This window comes from Stegostoma tigrinum, chromosome 5 (assembly GCF_030684315.1).
Source record: "Stegostoma tigrinum isolate sSteTig4 chromosome 5, sSteTig4.hap1, whole genome shotgun sequence".
In the NCBI taxonomy this organism is placed as follows: domain Eukaryota; kingdom Metazoa; phylum Chordata; class Chondrichthyes; order Orectolobiformes; family Stegostomatidae; genus Stegostoma; species Stegostoma tigrinum.
In genome coordinates, this window is record NC_081358.1 from 34,955,885 (window position 1) to 34,979,781 (window position 23,897).

General features: G+C 42.5%; 1 protein-coding gene across 4 annotated transcripts in view; it reads right to left on the minus strand.

Moving 5' to 3' along the window:
• The window catches only part of chd7 (chromodomain helicase DNA binding protein 7), a 274,019-nt gene that overhangs the window by 175,856 nt on the left and 74,266 nt on the right, over window positions 1–23,897 (minus strand). For all 4 annotated transcript variants that reach the window (XM_048529010.2, XM_048529007.2, XM_048529008.2 and 1 more), the window contains exon 3: window positions 7,554–7,903. In XM_048529010.2, the coding sequence (XP_048384967.1) occupies window positions 7,554–7,903 (350 nt within the window). The remainder of the gene's footprint in view (window positions 1–7,553; window positions 7,904–23,897) is intronic.

Genomic DNA, 23,897 nt, shown 5'->3' on the forward strand with positions numbered 1-23,897 from the left:
GCCAACACACACATGCTTTCTTTATGGCTCTGTCAACCTGAGTCACAACTTTTATGGATCTTTGTACATGGAACCCAAGATCCCTCTGTTCCTCCAGGCTGCTGAGAATCCGGTCATTAACCCTGTATTCAGCATTTAAATTCGACCTTCCAAAATGAATCAGTTCACACTTTTCCAGGTTGAATTCCATCTGCCACTTCTTTACCCAGCTCTGCATCCTGTCAATGTCCCTTTGCAACCTACAACAACCCTCCATGCTGTCCACAACTCCACCAATCTTCACGACATCAGCAAACTTACTAACCCACGCTTCCACTTCCTCATCCAAGTCATTTATAAAGATCACAAAGAGCAGAGGTCCCAGAACAGTTCCCTGCAGAACACCACCGGTTACTGAACTCCAGGCTGAATACTTTCCATTTAATACCACCCTTTGTCTTTTAATCGACAGCCAGCTTTGTATCCAGGCAGCCAAATTTCCCTGAATCCCATGCCTCCTTACTTTCTGAATGAGCCTATGTGAAACCTTCTCAAGTCCCTTGCTAAAAAAATCCATAAACACATCCACTGCTGCCTTCATCGATGTGTTTTGTCACATCCTCAAAGAATTCAATAAGGCTTGAGAGGCGTGACCTGCCCCTCTCAAAGCCATGCTGACTATTTTTCATCAAACTGTGCTTTTCCAAACAATTATAAATACTTATCTCTCAGAATCCTCTTCAATAATTCGCCCACCACAGAAGACAGACTGACTGGTCTGTAATTTCTAGTGTTATCTCTATTTCCTTTCTTGAAGAAGGGAATGACATTTGCCACCCTCCAATCTTCTGGTTCTACTGCAGTGGACAGTGAGGATGCGAAGATCATTGCCAAAGGGGCAGCAATCTCCTGCCTCGCTTCCCGTAGTAACCTTGGGTATATCCTGTCTGGCTTATCTATCCTTGTGTTTTTCAAGATTTTTCGCACATCCTCCTTCCTAACATCAACCTGTCCCAATTTGTCCTCTCAAATGTCAAGGTCCCTCTCACTGGTAAATACTGAAACAAAATATTCATTAAGGATCTCCCTGGACTCCGCACATAAATTCCCTCCACTATCCCTGATTGGCCTTACCCTCATGCTGGCCATCCTCTTGTTTCTCACATAAGCATACAGAGCCTTGGGGTTTCCTTGATTCTACCTGCCAACCTTTTCTCATAACCCCTTCTAGCTCTCCCAAGTCCATCTGTCAGTTCCTTCCTGGCTACCTTGTAGCCTTCTCGAGTCCGGTCTGAAACTTGTGTCCTCAATCTTAAGTAAGCTTCCTTCTTCCTCTTAACGAGGTGTTCCACATGTCTGGTCATCCAAGGTTCCTTCACTCTACCATCCTTTCCTCGCCTCAGTGGGACAAAACTATCCAGTACCTGCAGCCTAAACAACCTCTACATTTCTATCGTGCATTTTCCTGAGAACATCTGATTCCAATTGGTGCTCCACAGTTCTTGCCTAATAGCTCTGTAATTCCCCTCCCCCAATTAAATACTTTCCCATACCATCTGCTCCTATCTGTCTCCATGACTATAGTAAAAGTCAGGGAGTTCTGATCACTATCACCGAAAGACCTGACACCTGACCTGGTTCGTGGCAAAGCACCAAATCCAATATGGCTTCCCCTCCAGTCGGCCTATCTAAATATTGAGTCAGAAATCCTTCCTGGGCACACTTGACAAAATCTGCTCCATCCAAACTATTTGCACTTAAGATGTTTCAGTCTATATTAGGGAAATTGGAGTCACTCATGACAACAACCAAATTATTTCTGCACCTTTCCAAAATCTGCCTCCCAATCTGTTCCTCAGTCTCTCTGTTGCTATTGTGGGATCGATAGAAAACTCCCAATAAAGTGACTGCTCCTTTCCTGTTTCTGACTTCCACCAATACTGACTCAGTGGAGAAACCCTCCTCCACAATCTCCCTTTCTGCATCTGTGATACCATCCCTGATTAGGAATGCCACTCTTTTACCTCCCTCCGTTTCTTTTGAAAGACTGATACCTCAGAACATCCAACAACCATTCCTGCCCCCATGTTATCCAAGTCTCCGTAACAGCCACAACATCATAGTTCCAAGTACTGATCCATGCTCTAAGTTGGCCACCCTTATTCCTGACACTTCTTGCATTGAAGTAGACATACCTTTACCTGTTGCACTGACTGCCACATTGCCCTATTAACTGCTTGTCCTTCCTCATAGATTCTCCGCTTGCTCTGACTATACACTGACTACTCTAAACTCTGACCCATAGCTCTGGTTCCCATTCCCCTGCCAAAATTAGATTAAACCCTCCCAAAGAACTCTAGCAAACCTCCCGTCCAGGATATTAGTGTCCCTGGTGCAACCTGTCCTTCTATCCCCAGAAGGTATCCCAATGCTCTATAAACCTGAAACCCTCCCACTTACACCAGCTCTTCCGCTGCGCGGTCTCTCTGTTTCTAGCCTTAACAGCCCGTGACACCGGTAGTAATCCTGGGATTACTACTCTACTCGCCCTGGCTTTCAGCTTCTGTCCTAACTCACTATAATCACTTTTCAGGTCCTTATTCTGCTTCCTATGTCATTGGTACCGATGTGTACCACGACTTCTAGCTGCTCTCCCTCCCCCTTAAGAATCCTGAAGGCTTGATCCGAGATACCCCTGGCCCTGGCACCCAGGAGGCAACATACCATCTGGGAGTCTCACTCAGTATCACAGAATCACCTGTCTGTTCCCCTAACCAGTGAATCTCCTATCACTATTGCTCTCCTATTCTCCCCCTTCCCTTGAACTGCAGAGCCAAGCTTAGTGCCAGAGACGTGGCCACTATGGTTTTCCCCTATGGGTCGATCCCCTCAACAGTATCCAAAGCGGTATATTTATTAATTGAGGGGAATGGCACAGGGGATCCCTGCGCTGTCTGCCTATTCCCTTTCCCCCTCCTGAAGGTCACCCAGCTACCTTTGTCCTGTACCCTGGGTGTGACCACTTCCTTATAACTCCTCTCTATCACCCCGTCAGCCTCCCAAATGATCGGAGTTCATCCAGCTCCAGCTCCCTAATGCGGTCTGTGTGGAGCTGGAGTTGGGTGCACTTCTCGCAGGTGAAGTCAGAAGGGACAGCAGTAGTGACCCTTACCTCCCACATCCGACAAGAGGAGCATGCAACTGCCCTAGTTTCCACTTCTTCTACTCTAGATTTCCAAAAGAATAAAGAACATAGAACATTACAGCATAGTACAGGCCCTTCGGCCCTCAACGTTGTGCCGACCTGAGAAACCAATCTAAAGCCCATCTATCCTACACTATTCCATTATTGTCCATATGTTTATCAAATGACTATTTAAATGCCCTTAAAAGTTGGCAAATCTACTACAGTTGCAGGCCAGGGCATTCCATGCCCTTACTACTCTGAGTAAAGAACGTACCTTGGCATCTGTCCTATATCTGTCACCCCCTCAATTTAAAGCTCTGTCTCCATCATGCTAGCCATCACCATCCAAGGAAAAGGGTTCTTGTTTTCCACCCTATCTAATCCTCTGATCATCTTGCATGTCTCTATTAAGTCGCCTCCTAACCTTCTTCTAATGAAAACAGCGAGTCCCTCAGCCTTTCCTCATAAGACCTTCCTTCGATACCAGGCAACATCCTGGTACATCTCCTCTGCACCCTTTCCAATGCTTCCACATCCTTCCTATAATGCGACGATCAGGACTGTATGCAATACTACAAGTGCGGCCACACCAGAGTTTTTACACCTGCAACATGACCTCGCGGGTCCGAAACTCAATCCCTCTACCAATAAAACCTAACACACTGTACGTTGTCCTAACAACCCTATCAATTTGGGTGGCAACTTTCAAGGATCTATGCACATGGACACCAAGATCTCTCTGCTCATCCACACTACCAAGAATCTTACCATTAGCCCAGTGCTCTGTATTCCTGTTACTCCATCCAAAGTGAATCATCTCACACTTTTCTGCATTCAACTCCGTTGGCCACCTCTCAGCCCAGCTCTGTAGCTTATCTATGTCCCTCTGTAAACTGCAACATCCTTCTGCACTATCCACAACTCCACTGACTTTAGTGTCATCCGCAAATTTATTAACCCATCCTTCTAAGCCCTCATCCAGATCATTTATAAAAATGGCAAACAGCAGTGGCCCCAAAACAGATCCTTGCGGTACACCACTAGTAACTGAACTCCAGGATGAACATTTCCCATCATCCACCATCCCCTGTTGGCTCACAGCTAGCCAATGTCTGATCCAAACCGCTAAATCACGCTCAATCCCATGCATCCATATTTTCTGCAATAGCATACCATGGGGAACCACATCGAACGCTTTACTGAAATTCATATACACCACATCAACCGCTTTACCCTCATCCACCTGTTTGGTCGCCTTCTCAAAAAACTCTAAGGTTTGAGAGGCCCTTCACAAAACCGTGTTGACTATCACTAATCAAATTATTCCTTCCTAGATGACTATAAATCCTATCTCTCTCTTATAACCCTACCAACCCTTTACCCACAACCGAAGTAAGGCTCACTGATATATAATTACTCCGGTTGTCTCTACTCCCCTTCTTAAATTAGGGGGCAACATTTGCTATCTCCAGTCTTCTGGCACTATTCCTGTAGATAATTACGACAAAGATCACAGCCAAAGGCTCTGCAATCTCATCCCTAGCATCCCAGAGAGTCCTAGGATAAATCCCATCCAGCCCAGGGGACATATCTATTTTCACACTTTCTAGAATTGTTAACACCTCCTCCTTATGAACCTCAATCCTGTCTAGTCTAATAGCCTGTATCTCAGTATTCTTCTCAACAACACTGTCTTTTTCATGTGTGAATGCAGATGAAAAATATTCATTTAGCACCTCTCTGATCTCTTCAGACTCTACGCACAACCTCCCACCGCTGTCCCTTGACTGGTCCTAATCTTAAAAAATCCTACCTTACCAACCTTCCACACAGTCTTTTTTCGGTTAGAGGAGGACGATGGGTGGGAGTCACTACACGCGTAGTGTTTCGGTTTAGCCAATGCCTGAATATAATAGTTCACTTCCCGGCTCGCACTCTCACCAGTCCCGCGCTGAAGCAAGGCGGTCACTGCTTCACCAGCTAAGTTTTTACGAAGGAATTATATTCTTAGATTTGTACTTGTTAAGCATTCCTCTAACAATCTGTATCATTTCTTGTATTATTCTCCTTGACCTTAGTTCTATTCTTTTACCAAGTCTTTGACATTTGATACTTTGCCCCAGTGTTTTGTTTGAAATCTTCCCTACTTCATGATTTTGCAACACCATGACTGTTCAATTGGAGACCATCCTATCGGTACAGAACCCAGAACATGTAGAGTACTGCTGCCAGTACCCTGCGATCCGGAACCCACTTCATGCACCTTTCTTTGAATAACATGTCTCCATGTCTCTAACCCAAATGTACCTTTCCAATTTGCACTGACCATGATAATAAGCAGAGATTATGACCTTTCAAGACTTTGTTCTTAAGTTGAGAAGTTAGGTACCAGAGTAATTATGCAGAACCTCTTCTCGTCCTGATGTTGTTGTTGGACAGCAACTGGATCCACCCCCTCCCACAGAATACTACTTTCCACCCTTGAGCAGATCTCCAAAACCCTAGCATCAAGTAGGCAACACTACCACATGAACTCTCAAATCTTTGCTGCAGGCAGCAGAGTCAATCCATCTGACTATACTGTCTCTTAGTATCATTACATTCCTCTGTACGATCCCTCAATTTGAAGAGCTTCCTGTGCCACAATGACGTGGTCATTTAGCTCATTCACAGTGCAGCCCCTCTTCACTCACTAATAGATGTTTTTCAAAAGCACATCTGTAAATTTGGCCAAATTACTTCGAAAAGGGAAGAAAGGACTTAATGTCAAATTTGCCGTTATTTTTCCAACAACATTGAAAACTATGAAAATTGTGTTCAATTTATTGAAATCATTAGGCAAATGCGCCAACCTGTGCTAAATCCTATGTAACAAAGCACTTTTGCCTTAATTAATTTAGGAAGTTGAGTATTTTTTCCAATTACGTCAGATATCTGATGATGTATCTTTGCTGGCATTGACCCAAGTTAAAGCATTTTCTACTCCATGGTAGGAGTCAGTTAGGAAGAATCGGAAAAGGCATCAACTGATAACTCTAATTCTCAAGATTAGCATCTCAAGTGCAAAAAAGGTATAAATTTAACTCTTACAGCATTTTTTTCATATTTTGGATTTGAACTTCCTTGAGTATTAATTTTAAATAATAAGCGGTGTAAATTCAATGCATTCTTTAAAATCAATATACTAATTAGAAAAGCATTCAGAAATATTTTTCTCAGTTCCCTAATATCATGCTGGGTTCTTCAAATGTCTAGCAGGGGGAGAAATGAACTAAAATTTAATTTCAATGAGTAATTTAATAACCATGAAATCAATAATTCTGGCCAACTCAAAAACAATTCAATCACAACTGAAGGATCCAACTCAGTTCTGAAAGCTGGAAATGCCTGGTTCCTTCAAGTAACTCATCCACATTATAGCCCACAAAAGGTGATCAAAGTAAAAATAAAGCACACAAAGACAAATAAACTCTCAATCACATCTGCTGCAAACCTGCCCTGCATAGCTTCAAGCCCAGTAATAAAATCTTCAATAAATTTACAAAGCAGATCTAACATATTTACAGTACACAGTAGGATGTCAAAATTTAACTTGGTTAAAATTACCATTACCCCCTTAAAACTACTGAAGGCAACAGCAACTATTCAGAGAATCCATTTTTTGAGCGTGCAACTTATGTATGACTCAGCATTAGCAAGTCTGAATTTTATGCAGTCTTTACCATCTTTCCTCCTCAGCTATCTGTTGCATTTAGGGCATAATAACAAGCATTTTATCCATCTTGTTCTACTGAGTATCTGGTATGTTTAGCACCTACGTGTTTAGAAGTTGTTGTTTATCATAGCAATTACTCTCCAGTGTTTTAGAAACATTGCCTTATTCTGAACATTTGACTAAAGTCAAGGTCAATTCCTTTTTGGGTATCAAATTTATATTAAAATATTTAGCTTTCCATAGTTCTGTTGTTTCAGCAGCTTTCATCACTGGTAATTCTATGCAATGCTGAATTATTTATATGGGATATTATTATCCTTCTGTCATCTACATCTGTAATAAAATAATCAGCAGATTGGAGGAATACTCCTCAATGAAGCATAAACCAAACTACCTTAAACAGTCATTAATGGAAAAGCTCAGCAGCTGTGGCAGCAAGGGTCACCGGACCCAAAATGTTAACTCCGATTTCTCTTCACAGATGCTGCCAGACCAACTGAGCCTTTCCAGCAATTTCTGGATTTGTTTCCGAATTACAGCATCTGCAGTTCTTTTGCTTTTTATCTTAAACAGTCTCTGGATAGTTATGACAAAAGTTCAGTAGTTCAATGCAGACAAAGCAAAAATTTAAAGCTGCCAATCTTGTGATGGAAAAAAAGAATCGTGTTATACCTTGCATTCTTGTTGCTTTTGATTTTAGTAGTTGTTGTTGTTTTGGGCTTTTTTTCCTTGGTTTCTTTGGGCTCCTTGGGGTCTTTCTTTTCTTTTGGTTTTTTCTTCTTTTTCTTTTTCTCTTCAGTTGAACAATCCACTGCAGTGCTCGAGATCACCAGCTGATCAATCACCTTGGGAATATTTTGCTCACCACGAGCTTTAGCCTTAGCAATTGCTTCAGCCACAATGCGATTGGCCTTCTCTTGCATCCGCTGCTGGTCCAGTGACTTCTGTCGCTCCTCACTACTTGCTAATTGAGCATTTTGGCCACTAATCTGTGTCATGTCTGACTGAGTACTTGAAAGAGACTAAAAGAAACAAGACAAAAAATAAATTAAGCATTACATTGCCAACATCATTTTTTCTTACATGACAGCAATTTCAATCCAATTGTTAAATGAGATTAAAATTAATCATGGGCATAAATGCAACAGACTGAAAAACAACTGGCCCTTAATTGTCCTTTGGTGCACCACCTCCCATTTAGATGTTCATTTTAAATATAGAAAAAAAAACTTACTTTAAGGTAAATATTCCATTTTTAACATTTATGTAAAAATGGAGATATTTAGCAACTTTTGATGATTTGCATTGACAGAAAACAGAAGAATCGACGTGTCTGAAACCTGTGCAAAACTATGTACCAATTCTGATTTTCACGTGAATTTATTTTTTGACAGCTGCACCATGGCGTGTAGAATTTTCTGAAACCAGTAATACTGTTTATCAGTTGTATAATTGTAACTGGCATGCAGATGATATTTAAAAATGTCAACAGAGTCATATTTTATTTTTGTGTTCTCGACTTTCCATTCTCCACAATGGTCTGCCACATCTTGAACTATGGCTCCAAAAGATGTCAACAGTCCACTCACTTCAAGAAGATTCAGAGTAAGTGTCTGAAAGCAAGAAAGATGGAAATAAATGACGTGTTTTGGGACTGGGCTAGGAAGTCAATGTTAAAATCTCTCAGTAGTAAGTTGGGAAAAAGAAATTCAGAAATAACGGAGATAAAATGACCAACTGGTTCACTGATGTCCTTTGGAAAGGAATTACCAATCTGACCAATTTTGCCAATCTCATTTTACCCGGTAGATATATCTTCAGACCAACTTGTAGGGTACAGGAAGAACTGTTTTACTGGTGCCACCCACATTCCAGGAACAAACCCCGGAGCAAGTTGGAAATTGGAAAGACAGAAGTAGCATAGTAGAAGGAGGTAAGGAGACTCAACAAATGTAGAACCACATAATGGTATAGCTTTATAGAAAGTGCAAAAGTAGAGGAAGATCCCAATGTATCAGAGATAATAGGAACTGCAAATGCTGGAGAATCCGAGACAACAAAGTGTGGGAGCTGGATGAACACAGCAGGTCAAGCAGCATCTCAGGAGCACAAAAGCTGATGTTTCGGGCCTAGACCCTTCTTCAGAAATGGGGGAGGGGGTTCTGAAATAAATAGGGAGAGGGGGAGGCGGATCGACGATGGATAGAGGAGAAGATAGGTGGAGAGGAAACAGACAAGTAAGAGAGGTGGGGATGGAGCCAGTAAAGGTGATTGTAGGTAGAGAGGTAGGGAAGAGATAGGTCAGTCCAGGGAGGACGGGGGACGAGCTGGGCTTGGTTTGGGATGTGGTGGGGGGAGGGGAGATTTTGAAGCTTGTGAAATTCACATTGATACCATTGGGCTGCACGGTTGCCAAGCGGAATATGAAATTGCTGCTCCTGCAACCTTTGGGTGGCATCGTTGTGGCACTACAGGCGGCCCAGGATGGACATGTCATCTAAGGAATGGGAGGGGGAGTTGAAATGGTTTGCAACTGGGAGGTGCAGCCCTTTATTGCGAGCCGAGCGTAGGTGTTCTGCAACGCCATCCCCGCACCTTTAACTTGTCTGTCTCCTCTCTCCATCTTCGAACCACCTTCCCTTCTCCCTACTTATTTCAGAATCCTCTCCCCATCACCCTTTTCTGAAGAAGGGTCTAGGCCTGAAACATCAGTTTTCCTGCTCCTAAGATGCTGCTTGGCCTGCTGTGTTCGTCTAGCTCAACGCCTTGCTATATCGAAGATCCCAATGTGTTTTTAAGAGAAGTTAAATAAGCAGTGAAGATCAATAGAAAAAAAATCAGAAATGCGGAGTGAATATTTTGCTTTCTCCAGCAGGAGGCAAGGTAATGCTCTTAGAAAAGGAAATAAAAAGTTAGAATGTCAAGTTAAGACAGCTGACAGCTCTGCTACAAAAACTGCATTAGAGAGACGGCGCACAGGCTAGAAATTAAGGAAATGGTTCATAGGAAAAATATTTGAGAGAGCATGAGACCATTTTTACAAGGAGTAGGATTTGAAAACATGTGTACTGAGTAATGGAAAGTTAATGTATGTTAACTAGAACTTTGTACAGGAAGTGATATAGGTGGTAGAGTTGAACAGTCCGAGTAGTGTTAAGAAAAATCAAACCTGGAACTGACAAAAAAAATGATGATATATTAGGCTTTAGTGCGTGGGAAACAGATAGAAAAGTATGTTGCAGAGGTGGCAGTAAGGCTTCTTGGTAACAGCCAATTACAGACATAGAGTCAGAGTTGTACAGAAAGGAAACAGACCCTTCAGTCTAAAAAAGCCCATGCTGACAAAATATCCCAAATTAATCTACTCATTTTTCAGCATTTGGCCCATTCCCCTTTAAAATCTTCCTTTTCATGTACCCATCCTGACGCCTTTTAAATCTTGTATTTGTACCCAATTCCACCACTTCCTCTGGCTCTACCGCCTGAGTGAAAAAGATGCCCCTTAGGTCACTTTTAAATCTTTTCTCCATTCAGCTTAAACCTATAATTCTCTAGTTTTGCACTCCCCAACCCAGGGAGAAGACCCTCGGCTATTCACCCTATCCATGCCCCTCATGATTTTATAAACCTCTTCTCACCCCTCAACCTCCAGCACTCCAGGGAAAACAGCCCGAGCCTATTCAGCCTCTCCCTATAACTCAAACCCTCCAATCCCATCAACAGCACGGTAAATGTTTCCTGAAAATTTTCAAGTTTAACAAAATCTTTCCTATAGCAGAGAGATCAGAATTGAATGTAGTATTCAGAAAGTCGCCTAACTAATGTCCTGTACAGTTGCTACATGACCCCCCAACTCGTATACTCAACGCACTGAGTAAAGTCAGAAGTCATAGGTCACTAGTTAAGGTGCAACAGAATTACTTGAACTCTCAAGCTTTCAGAGCACAGCCCCTTCTGCACTACCCCATCTTCCTGTGACTGTCTTCTATGAACTATGAACCTGCAATCCAAGGACCTTTTGTTCAGCAACACTCCCCAAGATCTTACCATTCAGTCAATGAATCCTGCACTGATTTGCCCTAACAAAATGCAACACGGAGTTTAATTTCAATAAATCTGACATCTGCTCATCAGCCCATTGTACTGCTATAATAACAACATCCAAATCATTTACATAAATGACAAAAGGCAGTGGAGCTAGCACTGATCCTCATAGCACATCATTGGTCACAGACCTCCAATCTGAGAAACAACCTTCCACCACTAACCTGGATAACAAAGTGTGAAGCTGGATGAACACAGCAGGCTAAGCAGCATCTCAGGAGCACAAAAGCTGACGTTTCAGGCCTAGACACTTCAGAGGGGATCTAGGGTCTCGGCCCGAAACATCAGCTTTTGTGCTCCTGAGATGCTGCTTGGCCTGCTGTGTTCATCCAGCTTCACACTTTGTTACCTTGGATTCTCCAGCATCTGCAGTTCCCATTATCACTCCAACACTACCCTGTTCCATTTCTGTATCCAAACTGCTAGCTCTTGTTGGATGCTACATGATCTAACCTTGCTAAGTCGTCTACCATGCAGAATCTTGTTGAACATCTTGCTGAAGTGCATATGGACAATGTCTACCACTCTCCCCGGTTACGAATGGATTCTGTTCTTGAGTACATTTGTAACGTGATGTGCAAGCAAGTCAGAACACAATACAATAGCCATTTATAATAAAAAAGCAAAAAGGTCTGATGTCAGATCTTTAAAGTTAATACCAGATCCTTGCACAAATATGAGCGTGCAAAGGTTAGAACCTCATGTACAAGCTTGTGGCCTAGCTCAGAATTATTTTAACCTCATACATCCAGTCCATGATTTATCAAAGTCCTACTTGCGAATGCTCATACTAAGAAGTGACATCCCTTACGAGGATATTAATATTAATTCAAAAGCTAAAAATTATAGGAGAGGAACTCATTTCTTTCCAAAAAGCCACGCTGCTCCTCGCTAGTTTATTTAGCAACTATAGCAGGAAATCCCTAAATGTTAAACAAATTTCCTGTCTCAGAGGATACACTCTCAAAAATTGGTTCATCATTTGTTAACATGGTGCACCATGGAACTAAAGCAAAAGATTACGAACAGAATAATATTCACCTTTGTGACCAAAACAAACATGGGGGAAAGAAAACATCACATGGAAGAAAAGTTTATCACTGGTAAGCAGCTGTTTACAATGGGTGCCACTCTGAAAATTACTCCTCTCTATGACGCATCCCATTTTCCTCCAATTTCTAAACTTCAGAAAGCAACTGACTGTTATAAATCCATAAAGAAAACACATTTGGTAGGAATTGCTTCCAAAAAGTAAAGGAGATAGTGGGAATAAATGGGAGTGTTTCCAGGTGCCAGGCAGTAACTAGTGGTGTGTCACAAGGTTCAGTGCTTTTACTCCAGTCTTTCACAATGTCTTAACACATAGCAGATGCAGTATAAGGTGGATAAATATGACGTCATACACTTCAGTGTGAAAACCTGAAATGCAGCGCATTACTTAAATGGAGATATATTGAAAAACATGGATGTAAAAGGGATCTAGGTGAACTGTACACGTTTGAATGAAAGTAAACAGATGGGTGCAGCAAGCAATTGAAAAAACAAATGGTACATCGGTTTTCATTGCAAGAGAATGAGTGTTCAGAAGTAAGGATGTTGCACCACAATAATACAGGGCCTTGGTGTGATCACACCTGAAGTATTCTGTGCAGTTTTGGTTGCCCTAAAGCAAAATATACTTATCTTAGAGAGTGTGCAGTGAAGGTTCACTAGGTTGATACCAGGAATTGCACGACTGTCATATGAAGAGAGATTGGTTTGCCTGCTCATTATTCAGTACAGTTTCGAACAATGAGAGAAATTTGGATTGAAACAGGGCTACCCAGACTCTATGCAGGCAGGACAATTTCCCCTCATTTGGGAATCTAGAAACAGGAATCAGTCTCAAGATAAGGGGTAGGCCATTCAGGATTAAAGTGAGGAAACATTTCTTCACTTACTAAATGATCAACAGTGGAATTTGCTACCACAGGATGGTGTGGAGGGGAGCTTACTGAATATATTCACACGGAGAGAAGAATGATTTTTAGATATTAAAGGCATCAATGGGTATGGAGAGAAATTAGGAATATGGCACTGACATGAGGACCAGCCATGATAATGGTGAATGGTGGAACAGATTCAAAGAACCAAATTACCTACTCCTGTTGCTGGTTTCTATACAGGCAAGAAATTTAGACTGCAATTACCTCAGAATCCAGGATGAGCACTCTTAAAAAGGAATTCTTTTAAACATACACATGATCTGATCTTTGGGCTCACTTTCAGCAAAAACCGATAATGAAACTAATGACAGTGCAAAAATAGCGACAGGGGTCCAATTCTTTGCTTGGCATGCGCTTCAATTATAAACTTTAAAAATCCACTCTGTTCTTTAATCATTGCAATGAACTAAATATTGATCAATTTCCAGACTACATTCATTTTAAATTACAGCCAGGTTCAAATGTAATTTTATCCTCTAATGGCTCCATAGCAGATGTATGCGATCAGTTGCACAACTTTTAGCTAATATAGCTTTTAAAGATAAAAGTTATTGGGGAGGAATGACCTAGTAATGTTGTTAATCCACAGACTAAGGTAATGTCCTGGGGACCCAGGCTCAAATCCCACCACGGCAGATGGTGGGAATTGAATTCAATAAAAAGAAGAAAATCGGGTTTAAGGGTCTAATTTAACCATTAAACCTTTGCCGATTGTCAGAAAAATCCATCTGGTTCACTACGGTCCTTTAGGGAAGTAAACTGTTATCCATATCTGGTCTGGCCTACATGTGACTCCAGGCCTATGGCAATGCAGTTGACTCAACTGCCTTCTGGGCAATTAGAGATGGTAACAAAATACTGGCCTGGTCTGCAACATCCACACTCCATTAACGACTACTGAAATCCCTTGGCCTCAACTTAGGAATGAACAATTGCAAGGGATGGGGCGGTTGGCGGTGGTGGTGGACAAGGGGGAAGACAATGACGACCACGACAAGGAGGAGTTATCCTATTCAATTGTTCTTATAGGATTTTTACAATTACATAGCCAGTAACAACGAACAGTGGTGAGCAGTAAAGAACAATACAAAAATTGTCTACACTATGAGTGAATTCAATATTACAGCAAAGATCACCCTTTGGACCAGTGTGCCCATAATGACCCTTAAGCACATATCCATTCTCTTTCAATTTCCCATCCCTTGGCCCATTGCCTCATATTCTCAACTTGTACAAACACATTATGTACCCCGAGAGCAGGTGAGGCTTGAGCCTGGACCTCCCTGTCCCGATGTGGGAACATCATTCCTGCACCACCAGAAGACCCCTTTTCACCAGATGTTCACACCAAGTCTACAGTATTATTGCAAACACTCATCACTGACATTAAAATGTCAACAATCTGCTCAGAAATATTACAACATCTCTGGAAGTGGGACTTGAACAATGATCTTCTGGCTCAGGAAAGTGTAGGCCTGAGCAGCAAATGTGAGACAACACACTCCACTGCATTGATTTTACAAGACAACTGACTAAATCAGATTTTATTGGACTATTTTATACTCCCTAAGTTTTAGAAATATGTAATCATGGATGCTAAAGACTTCATTCAGACCCACTTTCCAGCATTTCTAACATGGTGCAAGGAAGTGGGCTGTAGCTGCAGAAAGGATGAATTAATTCATGTTCGTTGCAATTATTAGTAAAATCAGGCAGCTTCTACATGCAAAACTGAAATTCAAATCAGAAAGGTTGCACAATTAATCATTCCCTCTAAGTGCAATTCTCGGGAAATGTTCAGACTGAATTATCTTTGTATGATGAAACAGGCAACGTCTCTTTACCTGTTTGGTTATCAGATCTTACAAAGTAGGACTGTTTCACAGCCTGAATTAGCTGCTCATGTTAGTAGTGTTCATTATAACACAAACCTTTGTGAAATTTTGAAAATTTTAATACTTAACTTAAAATGTACATATCAAGATACGAAAGTCAATGTTGTAATTTGAAACATTCATTTCCATCATGCACACCTTTGTTTCTTAAAATTTTGACCTAAATCATTAGTTTGAATAAAACAACCTTTGAGTAAATAGTGCTAAGTTTCAGATGCGTCTACATGAAAAAAAGTTGCAAATGAAAATGCAAGGTCGAGTGCAATTTCCTGTAAACAACTGTTTAGACAATGATAACTGCACTTCAAACTGTGCAACCGCTCAAAACAAGACAAGAATAGTGTTAGGTAAAGTGGAACAAATACCTTCTTCCTTTTAGTGGTTGATTAATATAGAGCAAATCAGCATTGGGGGGGGGGGGGGGGGGGTGTGATGGGGTAGTGGGAATCTGTCCAGTAGTTCGACTGTCACTCAATCACAGGGTCATGTAAATTCATAAAGTCACAGAGATATACATCCATGTTTCAAGTTTCTGTAATCTGTGTGATACACAGGCCAAGTCTTTACCCCAAGACCTTTGGGCATATTGGGCAGGGTGTCCCAGATGGTAGTGGGATCAGGACTGTGGCATTTGATTCCTTTTCTTTTCACTGCTGCCATTTTGCTTCATGGCTTTAGGGCTTTAAAGTGTGATACTCAAATTATAGTGAATTTAAATGATTGATTATTTTGACTGAATCAACATCACCAACATCCAAAGAGAGCTGTGAAATATCTTCAGTGTTTTTTGTCCAATGTGAAACTGTAGAGTTACAGGAGTAATTTCTGAAGAACACAGTGATGTCAGAGTTACGTGATTAAATAGAAAAAGCTGGAAGGGCATTGAACCTTTAACTTGTGTGAACCGAGTTCATGCATGCATCAAGTTGTATATAAAGAGGAAGTTCCAGGCAGCATTACTTTGGGAGATTAAACAGTATACAGACTGCACGTTCTAAAACTCTGGGCTGAAATGAGAATGAACTGCTTTGAAACCCAGGGATTTGCAAAGAAGGGTGCAAGTTTTGAGCATAAGGAATTTGATAGCTTGTGAACCCTCTTTGGGTATCTATTGGATCCAGTAATGTAAAGAACTAGGGGCAAGTGGTTGTTTATAAATGAAATTGATTGATAATTGGTTCCTGGTCCACAAAACCAATAATAAAAGTCCTCTGCCAACAAGGTTATTGGTTGTCAGGTATCTGAACAGCTTGGACTGTGAATAAGACAGAGGGAAGCTTCATTAGACTAGAAGAGAAAACAGCAAGTCTGCAAGAACCAGAGATTTCTCTCTCTCTCTCTCTCTCTCAGTTCTCTGCAGTAAGCCACTTTAAACCCAAAGAAAACAGCTCATCTTTCCTTCAGCTGATACTATAAGTTGTGATTTTGAATTAGATGGCAATTTTTCTAAGTCAAGCAGCCACCCTGCCCTCCTTGCAGATTAGCGGAAACATTCAGAAAAAAGGTCAAAGAAAAATCTTGAGATCAGCAAGAACTAGTAAAGACTTCAGTAAAAGCTTTGACAAGGACCCTCATGGCAGGCTGGTACAAAGGTGAAGTCACATAGGAAACAGGGGATGGCAGTGGAAAGATGCTTTTCGGAATGGAAGGCTGTGAATAGTGGTGCTCCGCGGGGATCAGTGTTGAGACCTCTGCTGTTCGTGGTGCACATAAGTGATTTGGAGGAAAATGTAGATGGTCTAATTAGTAAGTTCACAAACAATACAAAGATTGGAGGAATTGGAGATAGTGAGGAGGATTGTCAGAGGATATAGGTCAGTTGGAGGCATGAGCACAAAAATAGCAGATGGGACTCAATCCAGAAAAATGCAAGATGATGCATTTTGAAAGGTCAAGTGCAGGTGGAAATTATACTGTGAATTGCAGAACCCTTAGGAACACTGATATGCAGAGGGATCTAGGTGTCCAGGTCCACAGATCACTGAAGGTAGTAATGCAGGCAGATAAAGTAGATAAAGTGTTTGCCTTCATTAGAAGGGGCATTGAGTACAAGGATAGGCTAGTCATGCTGCAGCTTTATGGAACTTTAGTTAGGCCACACTTGGTTTATTGCGTACAGTTCTGGTCACACCAAAGGATGTGGATGCTTTGGAGAGGGTACAGAGAAGGTTTACCAGGATGCTGTCTGGAATGGGGGTTTTAGCTATGAAAAAAAGGTTGGATAGACTGGGAGTTGGCAAGAGCTGCAGATGTTGCAGTCAGAGACAACACAGCATGGAGCTGGAGGAAGACAGCAGGCCAGGCAGCATTACAGGGGCAGGAAAGTTGATGTTTCGAGTCAGGACACTTTTTCAGAAATGGGGAGGGGAAAGGGTGCTCTGGAAATGCAGGAGGTTGAGGGGTGAATGAAACAAGTTTATAAAGTTGTGCATGGCATGGATAGAATGGAAAGCATGAGGCTTTTTCCCCATGATGGAGCAGTCAATTACTAGGGGACACAGGTTATTCAAGGAACATCTGGACAAATACATTAATAGGAAGTGATTCCTCCCACTTCCTACAGACTAAGGGGGTGGCCATGGGCACCCGCATGGGCCCCAGCTATGCCTGCCTCTTTGTAGGTTGTAGAGTCCCTCTTCCGCACCTACACAGGCCCCAAACCCCACCTCTTCCTCCGTTACATTGATGACTGTATCGGCGCTGCCTCTTGCTCCCCAGAGGAGCTCGAACAGTTCATCCACTTCACCAACACCTTCCACCCCAACCTTCAGTTCACCTGGGCCATCTCCAGCACATCCCTCACCTTCCTGGACACCTCAGTCTCCATCTCAGGCAACCAGCTTGTAACTGATATCCATTTCAAGCCCACCGACTCCCACAACTACCTGGAATACACCTCCTCCCACCCGCCCTCCGGCAAAAATTCCATCCCCTATTCCCAATTCCTCCGCCTCCGCCCCCACAATGAGGCATTCCACTCCCGCACATCCCAGATGTCCACGTTCTTTAAGGACCGCAAATTTCCCCCCCACAGTGGTCGAGAACGCCCTTGACCACGTCTCCCGCATTTCCCGCAATACATCCCTCACACCCCGCCCCCGCCACAACCGCCCAAAGAGGATCCCCCTCATTCTCTCACACCACCCCACCAACCTCCGGATACAACGCATCATCCTCCGACACTTCCGCCATCTACAATCCGACCCCACCACCCAAGACATTTTTCCATCCCCACCCTTGTCTGCTTTCCGGAGAGACCACTCTCTCCGTGACTCCCTTGTTCGCTCCACACTGCCCTCCAACCCCACCACACCCGGCACCTTCCCCTGCAACCGCAGGAAATGCTACACTTGCCCCCACACCTCCTCCCTCACGCCTATCCCAGGCCCCAAGATGACTTTCCATATTAAGCAGAGGTTCACCTGCACATCTGCCAATGTGGTATACTGCATCCACTGTACCTGGTGTGGCTTCCTCTACATTGGGGAAACCAAGCAGAGGCTTGGGGACCGCTTTGCAGAACACCTGCGCTCAGTTCGCAATAAACAACTGCACCTCCCAGTCGCAAACCATTTCCACTCCCGCTCCCAGTCTTTAGATGACATGTCCATCATGGGCCTCCTGCAGTGCCACAATGATGCCACCCGAAGGTTGCAGGAACAGCAACTCATATTCCGCTTGGGAACCCTGCAGCCCAATGGTATCAATGTGGACTTCACCAGCTTCAAAATCTCCCCTTCCCCCACCACATCCCAAAACCAGCCCAGTTTGTCCCCTCCCCGCCACTGGACCACACAACCAACCCAGCTCTTCCCCTCCACCCACTGCATCCCAAAACCAGTCCAACCTGTCTCTGCCTCCCTAACCTGTTCTTCCTCTCACCCATCCCTTCCTCCCACCCCAAGCCGCACCTCCATCTCCTACCTACTAACCTCATCCCACCTCCTTGACCTGTCCATCTTCCCTGGACTGACCTATCCCCTCCCTACCTCCCCACCTATACTCTCCTCTCCACCTATCTTCTTTTCTCTCCATTTTCGGTCCGCCTCCCCCCCTCTCCCTATTTATTCCACAACCCTCACCCCATCCCCCTCTCTGATGAAGGGTCTCGGCCCGAAACATCAGCTTTTGTGCTCCTGAGATGCTGCTGGGCCTGCTGTGTTCATCCAGCCTCACATTTTATTATCTTGGATTCTCCAGCATCTGCAGTTCCCATTATCACTAATAGGAAGGGAATAGAGGGATACAGGTCCTGTAAGGTGAAGACCGTTTTAATTTGGGTGTGAAAAATGTGTTGGTGCAGGCTTGCATGGTCAAAGCGCCCGTTCCTGTGCTGTATTGTTCTTTGTTCTCTAACAACCAAAAGATCCTCTAAACAAAGGCTAAGGAATTGTTTCCCTGTTTTCTCTATGCCCTCGTGATTTTTTTTGTCCCTTCCCCCTCCCCCCCACCCCCCCGTGGTGCCTCTAGACGGCAGTTCAATGGGATTCAGAGTGTTTGCTTGATTTAATTCAATGGTTTGACTGCAGCTAGAATCTAAACACCTGTAATAGTGATTCTTAAGTACAGAAACCTAGTCAATGCTTTCTATCAATCTGGGTCTGAAATCAGGCAGTTTGGGCATTTTGCATATTTCTTTTAAAGACTGGAAACTTTTGTGATGATTCTGGGAATAGCAGGGCTTGCCTTCAAGCACATTACTCCAGTGGCTGATTTTTAGTTCAAAAACTTAAAATATGGTTGCTGTAAAAGGCAAAACAGTTGCCAAATCAGCATCCTAAAGTTAACCCTCATGGTCAAGATGGAAAGAGAAAATATTTCCATCTTGAAGACATTGCAAGCAAAGCAGGTAGCTGGAGGACAAACTCAGAGCAGCAACGAATAACCTGATGCACCAGGTGAAGCATGGACACAAACCTGCTTCTCCAAGAACCGTTCCAGGTGATTAAGGATTTGCATCACGCCTAGGAATGAGATTCGGAAAAGAAGGTTTGAGGCATTAAGCAACTTCAAGTTTACAAAAACATCAAGTTGTTTAATGCCAACTTCAAGTTTACAAAAACATCAACAAGAAGTACACAATGTTACACTGCAGGAACCATAACTAATTACATATTAGCAACACAGAGCATTCCGGAGAATACAACGTTATAAGTGTTGAGTGTTTTATGCCAACTTCAGTGTTCAGAAAGATTTGCTTCAGAGTGGGTGTTCAATATTAGTATAGTTCGAGTGAAAGCATTGTTAACCAATAAAGATTATTTATGAACTAAACAGTGTTATCCATATGAAGGATTGGAAAGGAAATTTGTAACTGGATCAATCAGTAACACGTGAGGGCTCGTCAGACAGTTTAAGAGGCCAGACAGGATTTAACATTGAAGAAAGCAGTGCAGTTTCAAGGCAAACGGAACATTGAAACAAAACAGGACATTAACTTGGAGGGGTAAATGAAGCACCATACAAAAAAAGTTAAGTTTATCAGTTGCAAGGAGTAAAGCAAGTGGTAGGTATTACAGTGGCTGAATGGTTAGCAATGTCTCTCAGACCCAGGGACCCATGTTCAATTCCAACTATCAGCGACTCGATGTGGAGTTTGTACGTGCTCCCTATGTCTGTGGGGGTTTCCTCCGGTTTCCTCCCACAGTCCAAAAATGTGCAGCTTACATGGATTGTGGCCTTGCTAAAGTGCCCATAATATCCAGGATATACAGGCTAGGTGGAATGGGGAATGCAGGGTTAGAGGCAGGGCAGAGGGGTGAGACACTCGGAGGTTCAGTGTGGACTTGATGGGCCAAATGGCTTGCTTCCACACTGTAGGGATTCTGTGACTCAAGTGAAAACCACAGCCTACCAAGAATGGAGGAAAACAAGCCAGCATCCATTTTGAAGACTTGTTAGTGTGCACGGAACAAACTGGGCCACTATCCTGTAGGCGAGTCCAGTTCTACATGTGGAAAAATGGGTCATTTAAGTGAAACCAATGATTATGAAAATAAGAACTGGGGTCCAGAACTAAGTATCTGGACATCCAAGAGTCTAAACGTGATACTATAACTGGCGTTTCAATGCTTTCAGATCAGCTTAAATAGATTCAAATCGCTACCATCCTCAACAAAGCTGAAGGATCCTGCAGAGACATCAAGTATAAAAGGCCAACGCTCGGCACAGCTCAGGGGTAAGAGAGAACAAACCATGGGATTTTCTATACAATTAACAATAAAGTGTTCTTTATTCAGCAAAAAGGCTTGCTTAAAGCTGAAATTAATCTATTAAAAAGTGATGAAATCATTGATGCAGGCCAAGGAAAGAAATTTTCAACTGACTTCTGAAAGTTGTTCTCAAATGTGTGGAAATCGAAGACAAGTGCCACATCATGTTGAGGAACAATACAAAACCAAAATGATACATACACCAAGAAATGTCACCCTCAATCTTTGATAAAGTTAAAGAAGAAACAAAGCGTCCAGTCAGATCAAGAGCAAGGAGGAACTGTGGATCTAGCTCATTTAAATAAAAACAACGGAATGCAAGATCTACGACCAGCTTCAGTGGATGAAAGTCTATAAAAACTAGTCAAGAGTGGTATGATTCACCAGACCGGATGTTAACAATGGATTTTAGTGATTACCTCTGGACAAATACTAGTGAAAGCAGTCTACAATAAACCCAATTCTAGTTCTACACCTAGGAGAGGCAACAACTGAGTTATCACTAGACTAATAATCTGGGGACCCAGGTTCTAATCGCACTACGGCAAATGGTGAAATTTGGACTGAATTTTTCAAAAATGGAATCAATAGTGTAATGACGACCATGAAACCAGTGTTGATTGTCAGAGAAAATCCATCTGGTTCCCTAACTGTTCTTCTGAGAAGGAAACCTACTACCCTCACCTGGTGTGGCTTAAATATGACTCCACCAATATGGTTGACTCTTAGCTATCATCTAGGAAATTAGGGATGGCCCATAAATGCTGACCTACCCAGTGACACACACATCCGGTGAATTTAAAAAAAAGTCATAGGTGTCAGGCATTGCTTAAACAGGCTCCCTTTGGAATAGTATCTGTTCCAGAAAATCTGTAGAGGGTAATATCAGGAAACGCAGGCCCTGTAATGTCTCACATAGCTGACTACACAGCCACAAGACAAACATGATCAAAAAGTTAGAACAGTTATAAAAGCCTGACAGAATGCAGGTCTGACACTGAACAAGGAATGAGAGTGTGCAAAACCAAAAGCAGATTTCTTCAGCACACTATCTAAGCTAAAGCAATCACAGCAACGAGGATTCCCACTGGTCAAGGCTAAAAAGTCTCAAAGGCTCCTTCACATAGTAAATCAGGTTGCTAAATTTAACCAAACCCAGCAGATATTAGGGACCCTTTGAGACAGCTCCCATGCCATGGTGGGGGGGAAAAAAAAGTGCTGCAACTTTGACCAGTCTTTGAACAAACATCAGGGATTTCCTGATCTTCTCAGTAAACTCAACACACTATGATCGGCATCTACTGACCATTATAGCGGCTGATGCATCTTCAACAGATTGGATCTTGTGAAATGATGGAAAGTGTAGACTGGTCCACTGAGATCAAAGCCTCTGGGTCATGTTACACCACTCTTGGGGGAAAAAATAAACTTTCGCGGTAATGTGAAACATCTCTAGGTTATTGAGTTTCAAGATGGAAGGAGGCCATAAATCATTGCTCAGTCTTCTGAACTGAAAGGGAATCACCAAGATGTCATGAGAATTCAACAGTTCAGACTGAATCTAACGTGGTGAGATTTAATTAGTGAACACATACATAAATATCAAACAGCAGGTACACTGTCCAGGGAACCATCAAATTGAACAACATATGCTGATTTCAACTTCATTGAAGAGGATAAAATCTATAAATCCTAAGCCACAAAACATTTCCCATCAACAGAAAGAAAGTTGCAACAACATAGAAAAGCAATAAAATGAGATGAAGAGTGTACTAAATCAGAGTTATTATCTGAAAGAATGACCAGACTATGTCCTGAATAAGCCAATTCAAAATCTGTCACGTGAACTGTGGCAGTCATCACATTCCATGACAACTCACTGGTCTTCAACAAGAGAGACTGTAACAAAAACTTAAGACTTCATACTTTTGAGAGAATTTATCAATGTCATTTGGATATTAAAACTTCATGCAACAGCACAGTGAGAATGGCAGCCAGGGATTTCTCTATTAATAAAAAAAATCATCAGCAACTGCATTTCTTGTGTTGTAAAAAACCAAAAAAGGAGAAAACCATTAATACCATCAATATTCCCATCAAGGCATTGGAGCAGTTAGAAATTGGCTTATTCAGGTTTTAAGGCCAGGTATTCACCATTATCATACATACCATTCTAAGAAACAGTCTACCCAAACTTACAGAGGTGGCGATAAGGTCACTCAAGAAAACCTGCTCCGTGTGAGACATTCTGACAATGAAGTGTGGCCAAGTGGCCAACTGTTTAAAGCAACCAGACTCAACATAAAAATGGCTGAGATAACAGGAACTGCAGATGTTGGAGAATCCGAGATAACAAAGTGTGGAGCTGGATAAATACAGCAGGGCAAGCAGCATCTTAGGACCACACAAGCAGATGTTCGGGCCTAGACCCTTCATCAGAAAAGGGGGATGGTGAGAGGGTTCTGAAATAAATAGGCGGGGGGAGAGGCAGATCGAAGGTGGATACAGGAGAAGATAGGTGGAGAAGAGACAGCTCCATGGAGCAATTATATCTTGAAAAGGAAATGGATCAACCACCTGAGGCAGACCACAGTTCATGGAACTCAATCAACCAGTGCCATTCTAACTACATACTATTGCTTAGCAGCATTATAAAGATGCACCAAGCCAAGTGGAACTGTATCCTAGTAGTTGCCTCTCTTTGGTACCTTTAGCATCATTACTTCTGGAAACAAAGTAGAACACTGGCCATTTCAGAGTTTAGAAAACAGGAACCAGAGACATATTTCAGCTACCTGACCACTGTCCAACACACTGAAA